Genomic DNA, 21,830 nt, shown 5'->3' with positions numbered 1-21,830 from the left:
AGAGACAACGGCCCTTGTGACTGGTTACCGGCCTCTACAGTTTGGATTCCTTTTCCCATGGGTGGGAGAATCCAGATCTAACATTAGGTTGCGTGTCAAGTTCGTTACTTCTGTCCGTAAAGGATAGTTTAATTGACTGTGAACCACGTTTTATGAAACGAAAAGTCATTAGTTCAAATTTTCTCTTTATCTTTCTTTGTGTGAACATGTCAAAAAATGTCATTATTTCTACCGATAAATTACGAGGAGATCAAATCAAATTAAATTATTTTTATTACACAATTATTAAAAAGGAAAATGTATAATAAGCCATTGAGTCAACTCTTTCAAATTTAAAAATTATAAGTTTTTTTTTTTTTTTTTTTTTGTGAAAATTTACTCCCTAAGTCAGGGACTTATTATAGTATTATACATTTTCAAAAAAAAAAAAAAAAAAACTTAAAGATTTTTAAATTTTGGAGGGTTGACTCGGTGATTTATTATACATTTTCCCTTATTAAAATTGGATAAAATTTTATTCTAAATTCAATTTATATTAAATTAACATGAAAGATGAATTTTCCCACCTAATTTGAAGCCTAAAATTTTAAAACTTTAAATTTAAGGGATTTTCATTGTACTTATAAATTGTTTATGTAACCTCTTTCTAAATTTAGAGATAAGTTAATGGAAAAAAATTGATTAAGGTTATATGTAAACCCTTTTTTTTTTTTTGTGAAAATTATGTAAACTTAGACTGTTGTTTAATAGTAACATTGATAAAATATTACAATTAAACATTTGATTTAAATAGGAAGTCTTATATGGAATTAAGATTGAATTTATAACTGCTATGATATCATATCAAGTTAAAAAGAACACTTGTCTTAAAAGTTTAAATTAATAAAAAAACTTTTCAATTTAATGATTTAATTATTAATCAAATAGAATAATTATTTAAGCACTATTTCAAGTATTGTAGCTTTTATTAAAATGTCAATTGTTACATGGGTTTCTTAAAAAACAGAAAAGAAAAAGATAATAAGTATAATTGAGTTTGGTGCATGCTTTTATTAAACTAATTGAGTATTTAAAAAAATATCACATAAAGCTTATGTGACAAGAGTTAGTAATTATTGAATTTTTTTATTTAAAAAACTGATTTAATAAGTATTTAATATTGTAATGTCAATTTTATAAAATATTTATATGGTATATAATATTTTTTTGGGCTCAAATCATTTTTGTTTGAGAAAGAGGTTGCAAGCTGATGGCATGATCTTATCGCTGTGTGTACTCTCATTGGGTGTGTTTGGCAAAGGGCTTGAAAAAAGAAGTGGGTCAAAATTGTAGCAGATTTGATTAATATAAGAGAAAAAAATAAGAATATTTTGTATAAAAAAATGAAAAAATTTGTTTTGTAGTAATTTTTTTTATTTGAATAATAATAAAAAGTGATTAATTATTGAGATTAATTTTTTTTAAAATTTTTAGGTCCGTCCGACTCGCTCCTTTGCCAAACACAGCGATGATAAAAAGAATGGGGTAATACATGCATGCAGCATGCTTACATTGCTCTAAAAGTCCATGTGCCTTGCTCTGAGAACTGAGAGCCGTCGGATGTAGTAGATTTTGTGGATGGGATTGGTGGGGGGGTTGGTGAGAGAAATGACACTTTGCCTGATTTTGATAACATCTAGAGATACTGCTGATTGAGCAATGAATTTTACGATTTTGGGCTTGTCATCTACCGGGAAATGCCGGTCATTCACCAACCCTAACCGGTCTTCCGCTTGTTAGCCTGAGCCGTTGGCTTGGGCTTTTATGGTATTTTGTCCACCTTCTTTTTATTATTTTTATTTTTATTTTTAAATATTTTGGGAGAATTGAGATTGGTTATGCCGTATGCCCAACTTTTTGTTTTGGATAAAAAATAAATTTGTGATTCTGATATATTTTTGGGTGAGCCACCAACTTTGATGGTTTGGCCACCCAAAAGGCCCGACTGGCTTGGGTGGTCAAACCACTATTTGGTGAAGAGAGTTTCTCTCCTAATCAAAAGAAATGGTTAAGTTATCTCAAAATGATGGTTCAGAGTAAGGGCCGACCAGCTTGGGTGGCTGAACCACTCTTTGGTGAAGGGAGTTTCTCCTCAGAGTGGTCGAACCACCTCCTAGCCAAAGAAAATAGTTAAGCTACCCCAAAAGGTAGTTCAGGGTAAATTTTAATATATTAAATTATTAATATTTGCCAAATTGATCACCTAATATTTGAAAATTTCAAACATGGAATTAAAAGCAAGTGTTGAAATTTGAGAAAATTTATACCATAGAATATTATATAAATGGTAAAGGATTTTAATCCATTTTATCTAATTAAATTTTTACATTTATTAAACTCTACAAACATTATTTGGTTTGGACTTGGCTTCCAATAGGTAGTTTGGTTTGAGGGCTGAGATTCTCTAACGGCAAACCACCCCTTAATTAGACTAACGTGTACGAAAAGAAAACAAACGGCAATTTATTTCGTTAACTCTGATCTATCTTCTCTCTCTTTTTTTCTTTTTTTTTTTAACCCAAAACATTTTCTCTTTCTCTATTTTCTTTTTCTAAACCCTAAACTCTAAAAAAAAAAAAAAAGATGGATGGGAGTTAACGGAATAAAATATTGCAATTTGTTATTTTCGTACACGTTAGTTTAATTAAATGGTAGTTTGCCCTTAGAGAATCTTAGCCCTCATACCGGATATGCGGTCGTTTGGTTTACCGCATGGAAGCCAATTCCATTTGATTTTTATTTGGGTTGATCAACATATTGAAATGGTTTTGCTTATATGCATGGACAATGCTTATTTGGTTCCTTTTCATGTATTTTTGGTTGAAAGCAATATGGTTTGGTGCGACCATAACTGACATTGAGATTCAACCAACTTGACTTCAATGAGTCATTCTTGTGTTGCCTTTAAGATTAAAATAGGTGGTCAAGGATTAAAGACTAAGAAATCGGTATTTCTAGTTGAAAACTTGGACATAACAACTGTAATCGACCAAGAAGCAAAACATTTATACTTTGGCGTTTGGATCATAACATAACTTTTCTATTAGAAATATACTATCATAATATAAGTTTAATGATCTAAATTGCTTTATTTTTTTTTTTTTAAAAAAAAAAAAAAAAAAATTGAAAGTATGTGTGAAAGGGCTACATATAACATAGAATAACAAGAAAGTAGACTAAACCTAATCCCCCTCTAATCTTTTATTTCCACTGTTGGAAGAAGCCTATGCTATACTCTCATTCCTCATCTTTTTCTCTCCTTGTTTTCCTGTTTTTTTTCTCTTTATCATTGTCTTTCTTTTTTCTTGCTTTTTGCTACAACTTGGGAGTTAGATCTACTGTGCTCCACCCATTTTCTGATCTGTGCATGCGCCTCACCGTCAACATCTCCGGCCTACTTCACTCCTCCCCGATTCCTCCACCACTGTGTGTGCATGCCACGCCCTTCTCCGACGTGCGTGTGGTGCACTTGCCATCGCCATTTCTACGCCGTTTTGGTTCACTCACTAGTCTTTAGCTCCTTGCTCTCTCCCACACTAGATTTTTATAGTTGGTTTCTTGTTTTTTCCTATGGTGATCTCTAGATCTGGTTGTATAATTTTTTTTTTTTTTTTTTTTTTTTTGAGGTGTTCTCTGAACACCAAATTTGTGCCTCCCATTGGTGGGTTTGATCCGGTCAACATTTTTTTGGCACTTGTGCCAACAATACATAAGTTTGTATCATTCATTTGACACATTCCATTTAAATTTATATTTACCCACACTAATTTGGTTGTAATGGAGCTTATTGTTCTATACTTCTTACTTGGTATAGCTTGTTACATGGGTCGTGAGTGAGAACTTAGTTTTTGTTTCGGTGTGTGTCTTTGGATTGTTGTTGCATATTCAGCTCCTGTTGCAGTTGTTACTATTGTTTTCTTGATATATCCAATTAAGAAGCTTTTCTAACAGTATGCCTCTAGAAATTTCTAGTACTTTAAGCTTCATAATTGTATGCCAAGCTGAGCACAACATCTTTATGCACCTGCTTTCATTAGAATAATATTAGAAACCATCTTTTTATCTTCTAAAAGTTGATGGCCATAAATGCTCCAATTGCGCTCGATATTCTGCAGTGCTTACACTACTTGAAGAGCATCATCTTTCAGTTCCACCCTTTTTCATCATCAACCCTCTAATAAAGATAGCAGTACTCAACGCCACTGTGGCTTCTACAACAACTAGTTCGATGATATAGTATTTCAAAGCTGACAACGTTTCCAACACCTCCCCCTTATTATCTCTAACAATTATGCCTATGCTCATCTTCCTGTTGCTTTTATTTATTGTCGTATCTCAATTAACTTTAAAAAAGCCTGCTGACGGGGTTTACCACCTAATGTCTTTGTAAGTGCCTTCGTCTCTCCCTATATGCTTTCGTATATTGACTATTGACACTTCCAAACGCCGCTAATGATTCTGAAACGCTACTTACAATAATTTTTTTTTTTTTTTTTTTGAAGTGATTACTTACAATAAAGGTAGGGTGACTCAAAGATCCCCACATATTATCATATTTTAGTCACTAGGTTGTAGTTCAATTTTTATAATCCGTTACAAATAATAGTATGCACTAATTCTGAATATAAAGGCATAAAACTTTGGACAAGTATGCAAGAATGGAAGTATAGAATATTCTCAATATTTTTCATAATCCGTTAAAAAATAATAGTATGCACTAATTCTGAATAAAGGCATAAAACTTTGGACAAGTATGCACGAATAGAAGTAGAGAATATTTTGGCCTTCACTGTGCCGCCGACGCTACAGTCTTAAGAATAAGCTTAGCATCTAAAAAGTTAAAACCATTAACTTCAATTATATCTATTCTTGAAAATGAAATGCACCCCTTAATTATTATTAATTAATTATTGAGGAATAATATATATAAAGATTAGGACCCCAACAAAGATCCTTCTTACTATAACTATATATTTACCTTAATGGAATTTAGTGTCACGTTTTAATCATTGCTTTTTTAGCCACATGAGTCTCATTTTCAATGAAACTTGCGAGCAGATTTCCTCCAAGGAAAAAAAAAAGAATAAAGGTTTGATTTTGATTTTCCAACCGCCACCTTTTTGGACAATTCAATAGGAGGACATTGACACGACAATAATGTTTCTCACGCCTCCCAAAAAAAGCATATATAGTTTTTGTCCAAAATGAATGTGAGTTTCTGACTTTATTGATAAAGATTTATGTGTTAAAAATGAAAGAGAGGCTAGAATTCGAGGATCGATGGAATGAAAAAGCCTATGAAAAAAAAATCATATTTAATTCTTAAATTTTATTCTAATTTAAATTTAGGAAAAAATACATTTTACTTTCTTAACTATTCACTCATTTGCACTTTGACCTCCAATATTTAAAAAGTAACACTTGACCCTCCCAAACTTCCAAATTGTTGTAATTCGACCATTCTGATTTTTTTTTCCCAAAATGCCCCTATCCCAAGTGAAAAAAAAAAAAATTATTTTTTTTTAAAAAAAAAAAAATTAAAAATTAAGGGGTGGCTTCGGCCACCTCAGACTGGACACCCCTTAATTTTAAAATTTTTATTTTTTTTATTTATATATTTTTTTTAACTTACGACGGGGGCATTTTGAGAAAAAAAAAAAGTTAGAATGGTCGAATTGCAACAATTTGAAAGTTTATGAAGGGTCAAATGTCACTTTTTAAATATTAAAGGTCAAAGTGCAAATATATAAATAGTTCAAGGAGTAAAATATATTTTTCTCTTAAATTTATCATATACCACAGTAGGTTGTGTCATTTTGAGTGACCAAAACCATTCATTCAAGATAAGTATTCTTCTTGTTAGGTTATGTAGAGTCTAGCTATGTTTGACGTTAGAAGCCTTAAAGGGGGAGAGAGATTTAATTTAGTGACCCAAATTCAATAAAACGTGGTTTGCAATCAATTGAGTTATTCCTTAGAAACACAAATGATTACTTTTAGTAGCAAGTAAGACTTGTATTTCGGTGAGAGAGACTTAGATGTCTCCAAGGGTAAATTAATTTTAGTTGTACGTGTCATTCTTGGTCTTATTATTGATGTCGGTTTGTTTGTTAAGAATGTTGAGCTAAGCGCGCCTTTAACAAATTTTGTTTTCATTAAAATTTTAAAAAATAATGAATATATTTCCATATTATAGTGATTGATTATCACTTTATTTGTATCATATTGGCATATCACATTTTTTTGTTCATAAATACATATTTCACGAATTGTAAAGAAATTTATAAGAAATGCGAGCAAAATGTAAACTTTTGGGGATCCGAATCTTTTCCGGTTCAAAATGGATTGAAGAGTATTCAGTTCATGATTAGGATTTCTTCTTAAGGCCACAATTGAGATACGTGTCTCACTAATAAAAAAATTAAAAAAATATATTATTTAAGATTATAAACAAAATAATAAAAAAATAATGAGGTGACTGGCTACCCCATCTTAGCCATGGGGTGGCTTTTCTGGGGGTGGCCGAACCACCCCCCAAGAGCCAAATGAAAAATAATAATAATAATAATAATAAATAAATAAATAAATAAAATTATAGGGTTTGTCTTTGGGGTGGTTCGGCCACCACCAAGGGCCGGTTTAGGGTGGCTGAAGTCACCCCCAATGGCCCAAACCACACCCAAAGGCAAACACTATAATTTTTTTTTTTTTTTTTTGTCATTTGGCCCTTGAGGGTGGCTCACCCCCAAGGCTCTTGGAGGGTGGTTCGGCTACTCCTTTTACAAGTTGGGGGTGGCCGAACCACCCCCATGACCTATGGGGGTGGTTCGACCACTCATGGCTGGCCATTGGGAGTGACTCAAGCTACCCCTAGCTAAAATGAGGATGGCCGGGCACCCTTATGGCCAAGATGGCCACCCCCTTTTTTTTTTTATTATTATTATTATTATTAATTTGTTATTTATTTATTTTTTGAATTTTAAATAATAGATTTTTTTTATTAGTTGAACACATGTCTCATTTATAGTCCTAAAATTCCTGAGAAGTAATCACAACCATGAATTGGATACTCTTTGGTTTGGAGAGGATCCGCTTCTGACTTTTAGGCTCTTTCTTAAGAACTTAACTTAAATCAGGATGTGCCTTAAAACTCCATGTTTACAGCCCCCAATCAACAACTAACACCTAAGAAAAAACATAGAAAGTGCACCAAAATAACCCAAGTCCAAAGACACTAAATTTGCTTTGAAAAAAAAAAAAAAAAAAAAAAGAAGTTGAAGAGTTGGTACGTGAACCTGGTCAGACCCACGCCGAGGGTCTGTCGTGGGTTTGACCAAACTTGCGGCGTGGGTTTGGCCAGACCACCTCTGCCCAGCGCTGTGAGTCATTTTCTCCGGCCTTTAAAGTGATAAAATTTCTAAAACGTTAACCTTTCATCTTTAGGTTTTAGTTTTGAATCTAAAAATGAGTTTTGAGGCATTGAAAATAGGTTTTGAAGCATTAGAAACAGGTTTTGAGGCATCCACAATCGGGTCACGGCCGGCCACCGGGAGACCCAACCCATCCGGCAAGCCACACCAATTCTTCTTTGTTGTGCTTTTCTCATTTTGATTTGGTGCTTTTGCTCTCACTTTAATGTTTTGCATTTTTCTTAAATGGATAAGGTGTCACATGTTGATTGGATGCTGTAAAAGGCCTTGTTTACACCAGGACCTAATAGTAGGGGCGCTCATTTCTTAATGGTGGACTTTAACATTAAACTATTCGTAAAAATTATTGTCTAAATTTCGGATTGAGATTCTCTCAAATTACTCAAAATTAGAGAATCTCATGTTACAAATTGTGGTCCTTTATTTTAAATCTAATTGTCTATAAAATGCTAGCTCATTTTGTATAACTGAGAGTCTGAGACATTAAATTTTGATTTTAAGCTGACTTTTGTTTTGCTCAGGTTTAAATGATTTTGTAGACCATTATATTTAAAATGGTTAAATACCTAATACTCCCCTGGGGTTTATGATCTTTATTTTTACTCCTCTGGGGTTTCATTTTTATCACAGGACCCCCTTGGGGTTTTGATAAAAGACCAATTTAGTCCATCCGTTAGTTGACCGTTAAGACTGACAAGTGGATCAATCAGATGTTAACACTTGTCACCTATTTAAATTTTTTTTAAAAAAAAAAAAGAAAAAAGAAAAAAGAAAAAAATCGGGGGTGGTTTCAGCCACCCCCTTGGAGCCCAAGGCCACCCCCAATTTTTTTCCACTCTTTTTTTTTTTTTTTTTAGTTTGTAAAAAAAAAAAAATTAAATAGGTGCCACGTGTCAATATCTGATTGGTCCACGTGTCAGTCTTAACGGTCAACTAACGGATGGACTAAGTTGGTCCTTTATCAAAACCCCAGGGGGATCCTGTGATAAAAATGAAACCCCAAGGCCCAAGGGAGTAAAAATAAAGTTCCTAAACCCGATGGAGTATTAGGTATTTAACCCTATTTAAAATGAAGGGCCATAATTTGGTAAATTAAAATCTCCAATTTTGAATAATTGGAGGCATCTCAATCCACAAATTTCTCCCTTTATTCCACTTTAATATTTAATTGTCTATAGCAGTAATTAATACGGAGTTGTCCCAAGAAGAAGAATGATCATGAATCTAGTTCAATTTATAGTTCCGGTTCAAACCCCGAAGATTAACGGAGTTACGCATGCATGATGATAATCATCAATGTGTTAGTTTAATGACGTGGACGTTTAGAGGTGGGGTTTGATATGTCCACCTCATCAACAACTACGAATCTTTAGCCTTTTTTGAAAGGTCATTTTTACAAGTCAAAATTAGATGTTGTAATTCTTTCTTTTGCGTTGAACTTTAAACTCTGGTGTTCGTTCACCAACCAAATGAACAGGAATTAATGTATCCTTTTCTTTTATATTTTTTTGTATGTATACAACATTCAACAACAAAACCAAAAAAAAAAAAAAAAAAACAACATTGAACAGGAATTAATGTATCCTTTTCTTTCATATTAGAAGAACAATACCCAAACTTGAGGATGCTAATTTCAATTGATTAGCACGACCAAATAAATAGGGTTAAGAAGAAGCAGCAGCCAAGCAAGCAAACAGGCTAATTGGGTTTTGGGTCAGCAACTAGGCACTAGGTGAAGATAGCATGGAAGAGAAAGTGGGGGCAGTTGGGATTTGTTTGCTTTAGGTGCCGTACGGTTCCCACAAACACAAAGAAATGAAAAGGCTAACGTGTCATCATGCAAAGGTTTGGGGGGCCGGCACGTAGCCGCCATGTGTGGTTGGTTGGATGGCTTGTCAGATAACTCTATCTCTAAATCTAACGCAAAAAGGTTGGTGAGGATAAGAATTTCTGCAATTATATTGTCTAATTAATAGTTTTACATGAGAGAGCACGTGAATTCTACTTCATCGGACTGTTGTTTGAACGGTTTAAGAATGTGGTTCTGAGCTGTCTGAACACTTTGATTGAATAGAGAGAAGCTCGAAAGCTTTCTCACATCAATTGATGAGGTTGGTAGGAGAAAGAATATGTTTTTAGTTTAGGTGTGAGGTTGTTTTCATTGTTGCAGTGGTTGCTTAATTTGTCCAAGGTTGATGTACTGAACTTTGGGACTTTGGTTTTATGTATTTGATATTAGATAGGGGTTGGGAGTTTCTAAGGTCTATAAATTATTTGGTCATAGGAAAAGAAAGTAATTGTTTTGTTTTGTTGTACGTTCTTTCCATGGTCTATTTATTTATCTATTTTTTTTTATTTGTCGGGGTTCTATGATTTAAAATGAAGACTGTATTTCTTTGACTTTGAAAAATATGAACCCATGCATTTAATTAGTGTAGTTATGATTTTAGACCACAAAACACAGCCTGATGATGAGTGTATAGACGTCTTCTTGTGTTTGTTGCCATTATACGAGGGTTTTTAATTTTTAATTATGGTGTGCTAATCCATCTACAGCCATTTGGATTTGTGGGTCTGCAATCTCCATCTTGCTTACAAAAAAACAAAAAATTAAAAAAATTAAGAGTTGCAGCCGCTGGTCCCACATTGTAGAATATCTTGAGGACAGTTTGCCAAACTCAATCAGAGATATTTTAACCTACTAAGAAACCCTAAAGGTTTACTAGTCTACATGGATTTGGTTAAGAAGATGGAGAATACAAAACCCATTGTGAACATGGGTGATGGCTATTATAAAATTCAATTGTCTTCAAGTGTTGTTGATTCAAAGCCAGTGCCCTACTGTAGTGAGGGAGGTCTTGACTATCTTGGAACTCCAAGCGTGATTCATGCTCAGTGCATTTTTTTAGCCATAAGCTCGTACAAATATTTTAATCAATGTATTAGGCTCTAATCATCCAAATTTGTGATACAAAGTACTCTTACAGAGAAACATATATCAAGATGTGTGGCTTAGATTTGCACAAGCCAATCTAGTATCCCAAAATTGATAACCAATACATAATTTGAGGTGGTGATTGCTAGGAGGTGAGGCCTTGTTGCTTCCTAGCTGGGGGAGTGTTCACTTGTAATCAAGAAAAATTTTGTTTAAAAGTGAACCTAGAAGAAATTTAGTTTAGCCAAGATGGTTGTTGAAGACCCTTCTCACTCTAGATTGTCATTCTGTCAGCCATGAGTAATGACCATTTGCTGTAACAAGGTAATGCTGAAAAGATCAGCTCTCCTGGCAAAAGCTTTCATCTAAACCAGTAAACAAAATCACCAAAAAAAACCATTCATTCTCCACTGTTCATATCACAGATTCCAGTGAACTCAACGATTTGCATCCCTCTTCCAGCTACAGCAATCTGATAATGGTTTCTGGATAAGAAATGAAAAACAAGATGTGAATGAAAAAGTAAATTTATCAGAATCATAATTGCAGCATGTCAAATGATTCCCTAAAGGGACTCACCTGCCAGAGACTCTAGCATCCAACGCTTCTGGCTCTGGCACACTAATGACTAGATACGCATGCTCAGTTAGTTTACCATGTTTTCCGAGAAGCCAGCATCTAACACGCTGATCAAGACCCGTAGAGAACACCCAAGAGCCATCCGTCCAAACACCTTCATGAAAATCAAACCCAATTTTGATATTTTAGTAGTGAGCATTCCTCAACATTAGACATGCCCAGAAGTTACAAAAGGTTCATATTTTTCAAACAATACATTCAACACTTAGCCCACTTCGAACAGAGGAACCTACAACAGAATTGGAAATTCAAGTTCAAGAAATCATTGGTTTACCTTTTATGGCAGAGCTGTGAGCTGATGCAATTTTCTCATGATATAAGAACTCGATACTAAAATTCTCATTCTTGTTTTCTCCATGAGTAACAAGGTTCCTTATCCTTTCAAGGCCACTAACTGAACTTCTGATGTCTGGTGTCATAAACTCATTATCCAGGACTCTTGCTATTGGAGAGATTTCAAATCTAAGATAGTAAAGTGCTTGATCATCACCCCCACTTATTATGTTGAACAGAAAACCACAGGGAGGACTTTGACAATCTCTTATATCGGAAACATGAAGACAATTGACACCAGATTGATGTACATTATTTAGAACATGTAAAGGCCTTATTTCACATATCTCGGATGAGTACTCATCTATATTCACTTCTGACTTGACGGAAGCAGTGCTTATAGCATTTGAACAAGCGGTGGCACTACTTTCAGAATCATTTATTAACAATTCTGTTCCATTTGTAACATGGTTCAGCATATTGTGATTTGTTCCATCTCCAGCTTTTGCGGTGACTGAACCACTGCCTGGGCTTCTCTTAGATAGACTACTGCTTAATGATCTCCACCATCGCCCTCCCTGACTTCCCCTACCTGTGCGTGGCCGTCTCTGACTATCAATGAAGTTTTCTACCTGAAGAGTTGAAAGCCGCCGCATAAAAGCTTCAACAGCTCCAGTCAGATCCCAGAAGGCAATACTACCATCAGTAGCTCCACTGATCACAATATACACACTTCCTTTCTGAATGTTCTCTGTGAATCAACGAGTCCGGGCATTAGTGGAAGCACCAGGATGCTGAAATTCAGGGCATCTATTTAAAATATTCTCTAAAGCATGGACAAAATCTCTGACTACATACTTGTATAAAGGATTTAGCATTGCAATTAAAATTCAAGTTACTGAGAGACTGACCACCTAGATCCTAGATCCTACAGTCACAGGAATCATCCACATTCAAACTGGTAACAGAAATTGTAAACAAGTACTGTAATTACTGAAAACATTGACTTGACAACTATAATGGTAAAAGGAGTGTGTTGTTTATTGTTTTATAGTTCTTTATAAATGAAAGGTTTTAGAATACATATCTCGAGTCCCCTTATCTCAAAGAGAACATGGTTTACATTCACTCCAAAACTCATCATTACAATGGTTGATTAGTACTTCTTTTCATTAAGTTCATCATAACCGTGAAAAGAAAAGGTTAACAAAAGAAGAATATTATGCTTATCTAATGAGACGAGGTGGGAGGTGGTGTTGAGGAAATCAGACACTTTCATAATGTATTTTTATCAGAAAGTTTGACAGACGATTTCCACAGGATTTCTGCTAAATTTTAGAACCAAATACAGAGTCCAATAACTGACTAACCTTCAGAAGGAAGGCATAATGGAACAATGACATGCTGCAATGCCAAAACTGGTGATGATAGAGGAACCAACAAAGCAACATCAAACCTGCAATAAGGTGAAAGAAAAAAACATGACAGGTAGGACTTGAAGAGAGAAATGACACGAGGGGGTAAAAAGAATCATTAAGTAAACAAAATTTGTTCAATATGGTGCTTTCATAAATACCATAAACGACAGGGCAAAATTAAAGCCCGTAGTACAAGTGTGGCATCTGAACAAGCAACAACAACAAAGCAGACAGTTAACCTGAAAAGAAGAAAAAGTAAATCTTTTTTTTAATCAAAAGTAAAAAATAATTCAGAAAAACAAATAGTAAGAATCTCCTCTCACCTGGAACCAGCACATTTAACAAGAAAAGCCGTGACAGCCAGGTATCTCCAGTCATCTTCATATTTTATGTCCATCTTCCCCTTTTCTGCAAAATGTGATCTTGCACCAACTTCTGTACTAGAAACATTTTCTGTTGCACCAAATACTTTCTCAATGTCTTCTGGACATTTATGAGAACTTGAATACTTGGCCGGCATGTCAGTAGAAAGCCACTGGAATGACATTGATGAGGACACTCCTGATGAAAGCTTATTACTATTTCCAGTTTCATGATATTTCTGATCAGCAAGTGTTTCTTCCTTGTCTAGCCCTCTATTTCTTAGTAGCCAAGAAGTCAAGACCCGCTTTGCACCAACTGAAATCAGCAAAAATGGATTCTCTCTGTTCTCAGTATCAGCAATTTGTCTGTTCCTCCCATCAGGAATGTCGGTCGATTCTGATGCAACTATGTGTATCTCTGACACAGGGCATATTGATCTTACAGCTGATCCACCAACATGCTCCCCAAGCAATTTTGATGCAGACCAATTCTCAACACCTGGTGCATATCTAAGCAAACATCAACATGGTTAGCCAATCGACCAAATCAATTGCTAAGTTTTGCAATAAGTTAATGAGAGGGGCTTCTGAATATTCTTTTTAGGGGAAAATGATCTGGAGAGTATCTAGTAAGTTTATTTTAGAGGGGTAAAATTATCCAAAAAAATTAAAATGACAATTTTACCTCTCTAAAAAAACACTAACAGAATACTCTCTATTTCATTTGAAATTGAGAGAATCCTATTCCCTTTTTAGGGGGGGGTGTGTTGTATATTCCATATGTAACATGTAGACCCATCAGTCCCAGCTATACTCAACCAGAAACATGCTCAATGCTATTTAATAACAGCATTGATTCCTCGTCCATGGTTGAGTCATATTCTAAACATGAAATGAACATTGTCATACCTAGTCAACCTGACAGTTCCATCTTCACAGCCAGTTGCAATCCAACTAGATCTAGAGAAGATATCATTCTTTCCATTAGCTCTGACTTGCAAATTTTCTAAAACAAAGCATAAGGAATGCATCTCTCTCCCATGGAATTGCACATGCAAATTCCGGGGGATTATCTTCCTCTCACCAGCCAGTGTCCAATTTCTACAAATGTAGATCGTTTCATCCTGGAAAAAAAAAATGGAAATACATAAAAACGAAACATCGGACATGTCTAACATTGGAATGATATGAAATTGGGGCTAGGCTCATGATTTAACATGTTAGTCTCCAGTACAGGCGTTGATACATAAAAATTAAGCTTACTGCAAACTATACATGCAAAATCATCAGGCAAATTTTTTTGAGAAGAGAAAAGGAAGAAGATACAAGAAGACAATAGATAGTAGCAAACTAGTATTTAAAAGCTCTATATTAAATTGTAGTAGAAGATATATCTGACTCAACCATTCAATAAGTTTCACTACCCAAAGCTGATTTGAGTGAGCTCCGATATTCCTCTGTTCTTTTGGTCTCAATTAGGTGTCAAAGTAAAGAGAGCAACCAGTTGCTACACCTTCCCAAATTATTATTTTAGAAGTGGGGCAAGACAAAAGGATGTGAGCTAAAGAAGATTCCCAACTCTTGCTTTCAAAACGTGACAAAGTTGATAGGAAATCATACTGACGCACCAAATCAACCCCCAAATCAATTCAATTCTTCTTGGTTGGATTCCACCTAGTTTTTCACTCTTCCTTGAGGATCTGGACACAGGATTAAACCAACACGACATATGTGGGTCCCGTCCCACTTCCATATTCAACCTCATTGGACTCCTAACTATATAGTAGTTTGGGAAATATATGTTCACGATCCAAGAGAATAAAATATCGAATATATAGGACCACTGGTCAGGATTATTTACTTGCATTGATTCTCTAAATGCAAATAGTCCCAATTGCATAGGCTTAACATGCCAATATAGAAGACTGCCACCTTCACTTATGGTTTGTTTATAGAAAAATTTCTCAGTGAAGTATTCAGGCTGACTACCTTTACATACGCAAAGCAGTTCTGCATATCTGGTATATCACCAAGATAATAAGAATGAGGACGCCGCCATCCACCACATGGTATTTGCAAAACCTGCACGATTATGCACTCTCAGGCATCAAATAGAATAACCAAGCAAAATTGTATTACTTTGCAGTGAGACCAGAGAGTACCTTTGTCTCAGTTATTAAATTCCATATTATAAAATCTACTGATGCAAAGCCAGCTGCGTAGCAGCCACTTGCTAAATCGTCAATAGAGTCATTCTCAGCAGATACAGACTGAATCAAACTCAATTCTTTCACTTGTTTCATCCCTATAAATTCCAAATTTTTTCGATCTCTGTCATATTCCACATAGCATATGCACCCATCCCCTCCGGTCTGAAAAAGAAAGAAAATAGCAAAAGAACAAAATAAGCAAACAAACAAATAAATAAAGTCCTCAAACACGCACATAATAATTTTTATTTTACATACTTAAAAGCTTGAAGTCTGGCCATACCGAACATATTTCAGTCAGATCGGAACTTAATCTACCAAAGGAAACACTGGACACACTCGATATCCCATGAACTCCTTTAAAATAATTTAGTGGAGACACCTTCACTTCAGATGCAACGGATGTATTCAACGACAGGCCCTTCAACAATGGGAATAGGACCAAATTACCACGCAAGTCCCCACACACCAGAACCTACAAAAAAAAAAAAAGAGCACCAACTTGAATCAAGACAATAGATGAGATACAATATCAATATTCAGAATTTACTTTTAGCTTGAGATGTTCATATTACTATATCTGGAAAAAACTAGAGAAACCCTCTATTTTTTCAGCTCATTTCAGAAACAGCTATTTACTATTCTTCTATCAACTCAAGATGTATTAATTTTTCCAAATAGGTAGGGGTGTGCGTGTGTGTGTGAGAGAGAGAGAGAGAGGGGGGTTAGAAAAATATGGATAACAGTATGCTAGCAATAAACCTTGGAGAAATCAGGACCAGACCAACAAAAGTCAGGCCACTATGTGTTAAAATGTTTTCCAATTTAAGCCAGGACAAGATCATGCCAAATCTGACTGGTCACCTAGACAAATATCTACTTTGTCTTAGTAAAAAGTTGTAAATCCAGTTTGAATGGGATATCAACTAATTCATAGTATTTGAGTAAAAAAGTCAATATAGAACCATGGAACAAACATCCTGATCCAAACAACATTAGAAAGGACAAGAAATTACGTGAAACAAATACCTCTTTCTCAAAAGATGCATCCAGACACAGAATCCTATTTCCAAAACATGATGCAAACTCCCCTATTAGACACACATTATAACTCCTTGCAGAATTGCAAGAAACTGATGGGGAAGGATCAAATAAACCCCACAGCTTCAACATTCCTTTAGGATCAGCAGTAAAGATGTACCTGAACAAGTAGACAACAGAGATTGATGATCTTTAATGCAATAAAGCAAGAAGACTAAGATGCCTCTAAATTGATAACAGTATAAGCATGGTACTAAGCACAGAGCAATCTGGCCTGAGACATGTCATTTGACAGTCCAACATGGAAAGCTTGGCCAGATGAACCACTTAGAAATTGTACTACTACTTTATGATGTTCTTTTGCCTCATTAGAGAAAGATTTAGAAAATAAAAGAAACAAAAAACTAAACCACATCATTTTCTAACCAACAATCATTTCAACATTAAGCTTATTATGTGGTTCCAGATTTCATCATCTTGCATGTGGTCTTGCACAGCTCAGGCAAAGAAAATCTAACAGATAGTCTAGACATCATTATTATAGAAAGAATGCATTACCTATATCCCAATGACTTGCACCAATAAGTTCCTAAGAGCTGTCTCTCGATTCCAGCTGACCAAGTAAATGTGAGGCCCACTTTAGCACTAGAAGTGTCACATAAAACTCTGACGATGGTTATGTACCCTTTACCATCTCCCACAGCAATCCAGTCCTCAACACCACCACAAAGCTCAGATGCTTTTATGGATAAAACATCCATACAAACAATTGGAACCTCTTTACTGACACAGACAAGTTCAGTCCATTTCACATTCTTGGAATTCAATAATTTAGTATGGTAGAGATAACCACGGTTTGTGGCGACATAAAGAGTATCTTCACATGTGAAGTGTAAACAGCGAACATATTCACTTTTGCTGCAACACATAAGAAAGGGGCAACAATGCCAGAAGTTTAGACACTGAAGAAAATGATAAAAACAGATAACGGTACGAAAACATAAAGAAGATTAAAGACACTAAGGCATGGTATGTTGGGTGTCTGAAGTTTTGTGAACCACCACTTGTTAGGTCCAACATAAAGATGTCTTAAGTTGACTGTTCATCATCATCACTGTTATGACACATCCACATTTTTCTGAAAGAACTACTACCAAATTAAGGCAACCTTCCCACACCAATGCCCATGGGTGATGCATGACAAAAGTAGTATTCTGGTGCAAAATTACATTTCCAATTAATTTATACGAGGTTGTTTCTAGACCAATACATTATTCTCCCTCATCTTAAGTAAAACTTCTAGGAGTTTTTAGAGTATTTAAGGCATCCTAAGCAAATATGGATATCAAGCAGTGCTACCTGTCCATGAGTCCATTATGCTCTGATGAATTAGGGATGTGAACAGTGAATATCTCTGTTCTGTCAATAAACTCTTTTACCTCAGCATGTCCATCCAAGCCCTCAGACAAAGAACCATACAGCTGATGCACTTTAATTGCAGAATCAAAGCCAGCAGTAATGAGAAGCGAAGATTTTGCATCATACAAACATCGCCAAATGCCCCTTCCTCTGTACAATAACCAAACGAGAGGTACAGTATTTTATTATTTCAACACAAATTAATATAATAATGTAGATTAGTTAGATACAGATTCATATGCTCTATGACAGTTACATATTAGAGTGAAGATAGTAGGGGTACTATTTTTGACACAGTCATGCCAACCTAGAATTGTAAGGAGATCCTACGGAATCACAACATTGGTGTTGGGTGTCACTCCTGTTTCTCAAAAATTCACTTTACATCTCCATGTTTGACCCACATGATGCACTTTTTATTGTTCTCACCCATTGGAAAAAGAATGGAGGCAACAATTTTTTTCTAAAATCAGACATGGATTAGTCCTTATTTCATTTGCAAGTTGAATTTAAAACTATACTAGGAAAAAGAACATTATAGCTGGAATAATCAATCAAGAATTATCACATCTGGAAGTTCGAAAATGAAGGTCCACTATAAGGTTTGAATCAAGACTGTCATCAGCAAGTTCAGAGGATCCTAGAACAAATAATTTCACTTTTATGTCAAGCAAAAAAATTTTATTAGTAAGTTACACACACACACACCAGTTGGGACTTGAACCCACGACCTCACCCTCCACCTTGCTACAAAAGGGAGGAAGTACCATATGAGATAAAGCTCATTGGTTAGAACATCAAAACTAAGAGACTAATTATTATTATTCCATCAATTTTTTACTTATCAAAAAAAAGAGACTAATTATCCTCAATGCTTTAAAAATAAAATAAAAAAAATAAAAAACCATAAGCAACTTACGTGTGCTCCTTAATCATCTGAACCTGTTTACCATCCAATCCCCACATTCGACATGTACAATCCTCACCCACAGTGACAATCAACTGAAAGAACTCAGGGTAGGTGGAATCAAATTCCAGCAGTCCATATGTTAATGAAAAAGCAAGAATACAATGAACTTCATATATAAGTCAGAAATTGCATTTTAGCACTTCAGGAAAAGAAGAAAAATGAGTGGGGATCACTGATGGATCAATACCCCCGGCACCCTGTGATAGTACAGAGATAAAGTTGATCCCTGCCCAGAATAACGAAGATAAGACATTGCAAAAATAAGCCAAAGATGACCGCTTATGGTATTTCAGTCACAAGAACCAGGACTCAAAAAAGTTGTAAAGGAAATAATTACAAATGGCAAGAGGTGTTTTCAGTTAATTACATAACCTGTATAAAGTAAAACCAGTATAATATTTTTAATGTTACTCAAATCCTTGCTGTTAAGCTCTTCAAATGTAATTTGTTTAAAAACTTGAAGATAATTATAGTCAGGAAAAATTAGTTGATCTAACCAGTTAAACAAGTTTAAAAGTTTTTTTTTTTTAAAAAAAAAAAAAAAAAAAAAAACTATGAAATAACAATAAAGAAGTGGTGAAGCTGTTCTCATTCACAAATATGCTGTGTTGCTTTGAACTTTAACTGAACCACTAAAAGCAATCTATCTGTCCCTGATTACCAGTTTTGATTTGTCAATGCATCTCAAGTCTAAGCCCCTGATGATGAAAATAAATTCCATTATGACAACATGCAGATGTTAACATGATAAACAGAAAAGGGGACAATTTCACACATATATAGATAATTTACATTCTGAGAAAAAGGATCAAGAACCCACTTAAAACCAAAAGAAAACAAACAAACAAACACCAGAAATTTGAACTGCAGTCAATAATCTGTTTTCTTTACTCCTAAGTTGTTAAAAAAGAAGAAGAAGCAGTAAGTGCAGAAAGATTTTGTGAAGCTTACAGAATTACTAATACAGCAATCCCATACTCTGGCATTGTGACCAAACAGCACAAGGCCAACAAGGTCAGGGCCAATAGAATCTCCATCCTCATCAGATCCATTCCTTTCAGTATGAACTGTCCAGACACGAGCACTGCAGAAATAAAGAAACCAGTTATTGTATGGAATGACTCCTCTAGAAAAGGACACTATAAACGATTAGATCGGTAGGACTTAAGAAACTAATTCACCTACGATCATCAGAGACAGACAACAGTTTGGATCCGTCAGAGGACCATGCTATGCGAAAGATTGAACCTTCATGGCCAGCAAGTTTACATAAATGAACAGCTTCAAACTGCTGACAACCAAACCAGACATGGTTGGAGAATGGACTGCTCTGATCAATATGGTCTTCCACAGGATTTGTCAAAGATGGAGCATCATACTGAGGAGCCACTTTCCAAACGAGAATCTGGCATACCCAATTTTTTATCATAGAGATCAGAATAAAAGAAACATCAAGGCCAAAAACCTCTTTTACATAAAAATGACACACTAATACTAAAAACAAAACGTTTGTGGCAATCAGAAGATAAGCAAGGTCGTCCCAAGTAGAACATAATCAGGCCAAGGACCTTCCCTTTCCTTTTGTTCTTCCTTGGAATAATATTATAAAAATTAGAATCCTTGATAAAATCAGGTGAACCAAATTACTGAGAAAGTACATTATATATCATTACCCCTAATTACTGAGATGAACCGAGACTCATCTATAATGTCCATGTGTGTGTATGTGAACTTATTCAATGGAACCAAAACTTCAACTACAATTATGAAATCATTAAAAAACTAGAATCCAGTAACAGAAAGTACTGAAATAGAGAGGAATTCATCATAAGGAGAGATTAGCCACCTCATTAAAAATAGTACCAGATGCAATACGGAGAGCCTCAACATTGTCACCCCATAGCCGCATGGAATAAAGAAGGCACCTCTCTACATCTCGGTGAAAGATTAAATGAGAAAAGCAGAACAAAAAAAAAAAAAAAAATTTACTCGACGAAAAGAAATATGACAAAAAAGGGGGTCCGATGCAATTATTATAGCCAGTCTTATCAAGTAGGCAATCCAGTATATAATTCAGCAATACAAGAAATACGAAAGTTGGAATTCCAACAAGGAGGGCGAGGCAGATTTTTGCTTGCAACAAACATCACTTTGAACAAATTTCATTAAATTAGTGAATCAGACAGAATAAATATCACAAAAATCCTATTAAAACCCACCTGAAGACTGAACTTGAAGAAGCACACTAGAATTTGACATATCCCAAACATGAACAGAGTTGTCACTACACCCTATCGCAAGACAATGCCACCCCTCATTGTAAGAATTTAAAAAGCCCTACAACCAATCCAAAAGAAAAGCAAGAACAGAGTAAGAAAAATCAAGCATGAGTTCCCAAAAGTATCTAAGCATAAAAATAAAATTTTTATACCTTCAAAAAACAAACATCCAAAACCCAATTATTAAACTTGGGCAAAAAGTGCAGCAGGTCCAAATCCACGCAAACCACGGAGCCATTTTTGGGCCCCAAAGCGAATTCAATCACCAAGCTAAACACTTTGACACGCCTTTCACCGAACACAGCGAGTAGAAAAGCAAGCTTAGAGGAAACAGTTCCTTCCGTCCATCGGACGAATTCACTACAAGCAATACCGTGCACGCGAATCCCTTGGAAGACATGGAAGGACCTAATCGCTTTGCCCGAGTCCAAATCGTAAAGCATGATTTGCGAACCCGAACCTGTTCAAATAACAAAATTTTACCAATTTTTTTTTTTTTAAAAAAAGAAAAAACAAAACAAAAACTTTGTGATCTTGAAGGTTAGGAATTAGGGTTCTGAGAATGTAGAGAGCGTACCGGCGAGGAGGTAAGGGAGAGGAGAGTGGTGGGAGGGGAGGTGGAGGAAACAGAGGGCTGAGATTTCCCCAAGGTATTGGCCGGTCTGTAAGCGCCATTGAGTTGGAGGCTCCGCCATGACTCTGAAGCTCTGTAGTCAGCAAAACGACTGTGCTTTGCCGCTACTGCGCGGGCGTTTGAAGCCTCTGCTGAGGTTTTTGAGCTCAGTGAGACTGAGAAAGAAAAGGGTTTAGGTTAA

General features: G+C 35.3%; 1 protein-coding gene across 2 annotated transcripts; it reads right to left on the bottom strand.

Moving 5' to 3' along the window:
* Positions 1-10,332: 10,332 nt before the first annotated feature.
* LOC132172419 (uncharacterized) lies at positions 10,333-21,828 on the bottom strand. Of its 2 annotated transcripts, XM_059583917.1 has the most exons (20): positions 21,593-21,828; positions 21,168-21,475; positions 20,956-21,073; positions 20,583-20,665; positions 19,918-20,141; positions 19,688-19,820; positions 18,686-18,768; positions 17,707-17,916; positions 16,906-17,265; positions 16,336-16,507; positions 15,590-15,781; positions 15,259-15,468; positions 15,086-15,178; positions 14,006-14,220; positions 13,058-13,606; positions 12,893-12,973; positions 12,687-12,772; positions 11,318-12,067; positions 10,984-11,137; positions 10,333-10,889 (listed from the first exon to the last, which is right to left on the bottom strand). In XM_059583917.1, exons 1-20 carry the CDS (start codon positions 21,708-21,710, stop codon positions 10,805-10,807), a joined length of 4,224 nt encoding a protein of 1,407 aa, XP_059439900.1. In that variant the 5' UTR covers positions 21,711-21,828; the 3' UTR covers positions 10,333-10,804. The 2 variants fall into 2 exon arrangements, with proteins under 2 accessions (XP_059439900.1, XP_059439901.1); XM_059583918.1 differs by lacking the exon at positions 21,593-21,828 and having other exon boundaries at positions 20,600-20,665; positions 21,168-21,257.
* Positions 21,829-21,830: the final 2 nt, after the last annotated feature.

This window comes from Corylus avellana, chromosome ca2 (genome assembly GCF_901000735.1).
Source record: "Corylus avellana chromosome ca2, CavTom2PMs-1.0".
NCBI classification, from domain to species: domain Eukaryota; kingdom Viridiplantae; phylum Streptophyta; class Magnoliopsida; order Fagales; family Betulaceae; genus Corylus; species Corylus avellana.
Note: the sequence above shows the minus strand (reverse complement) of the source record. Positions and strands in the feature narration are given on the sequence as shown.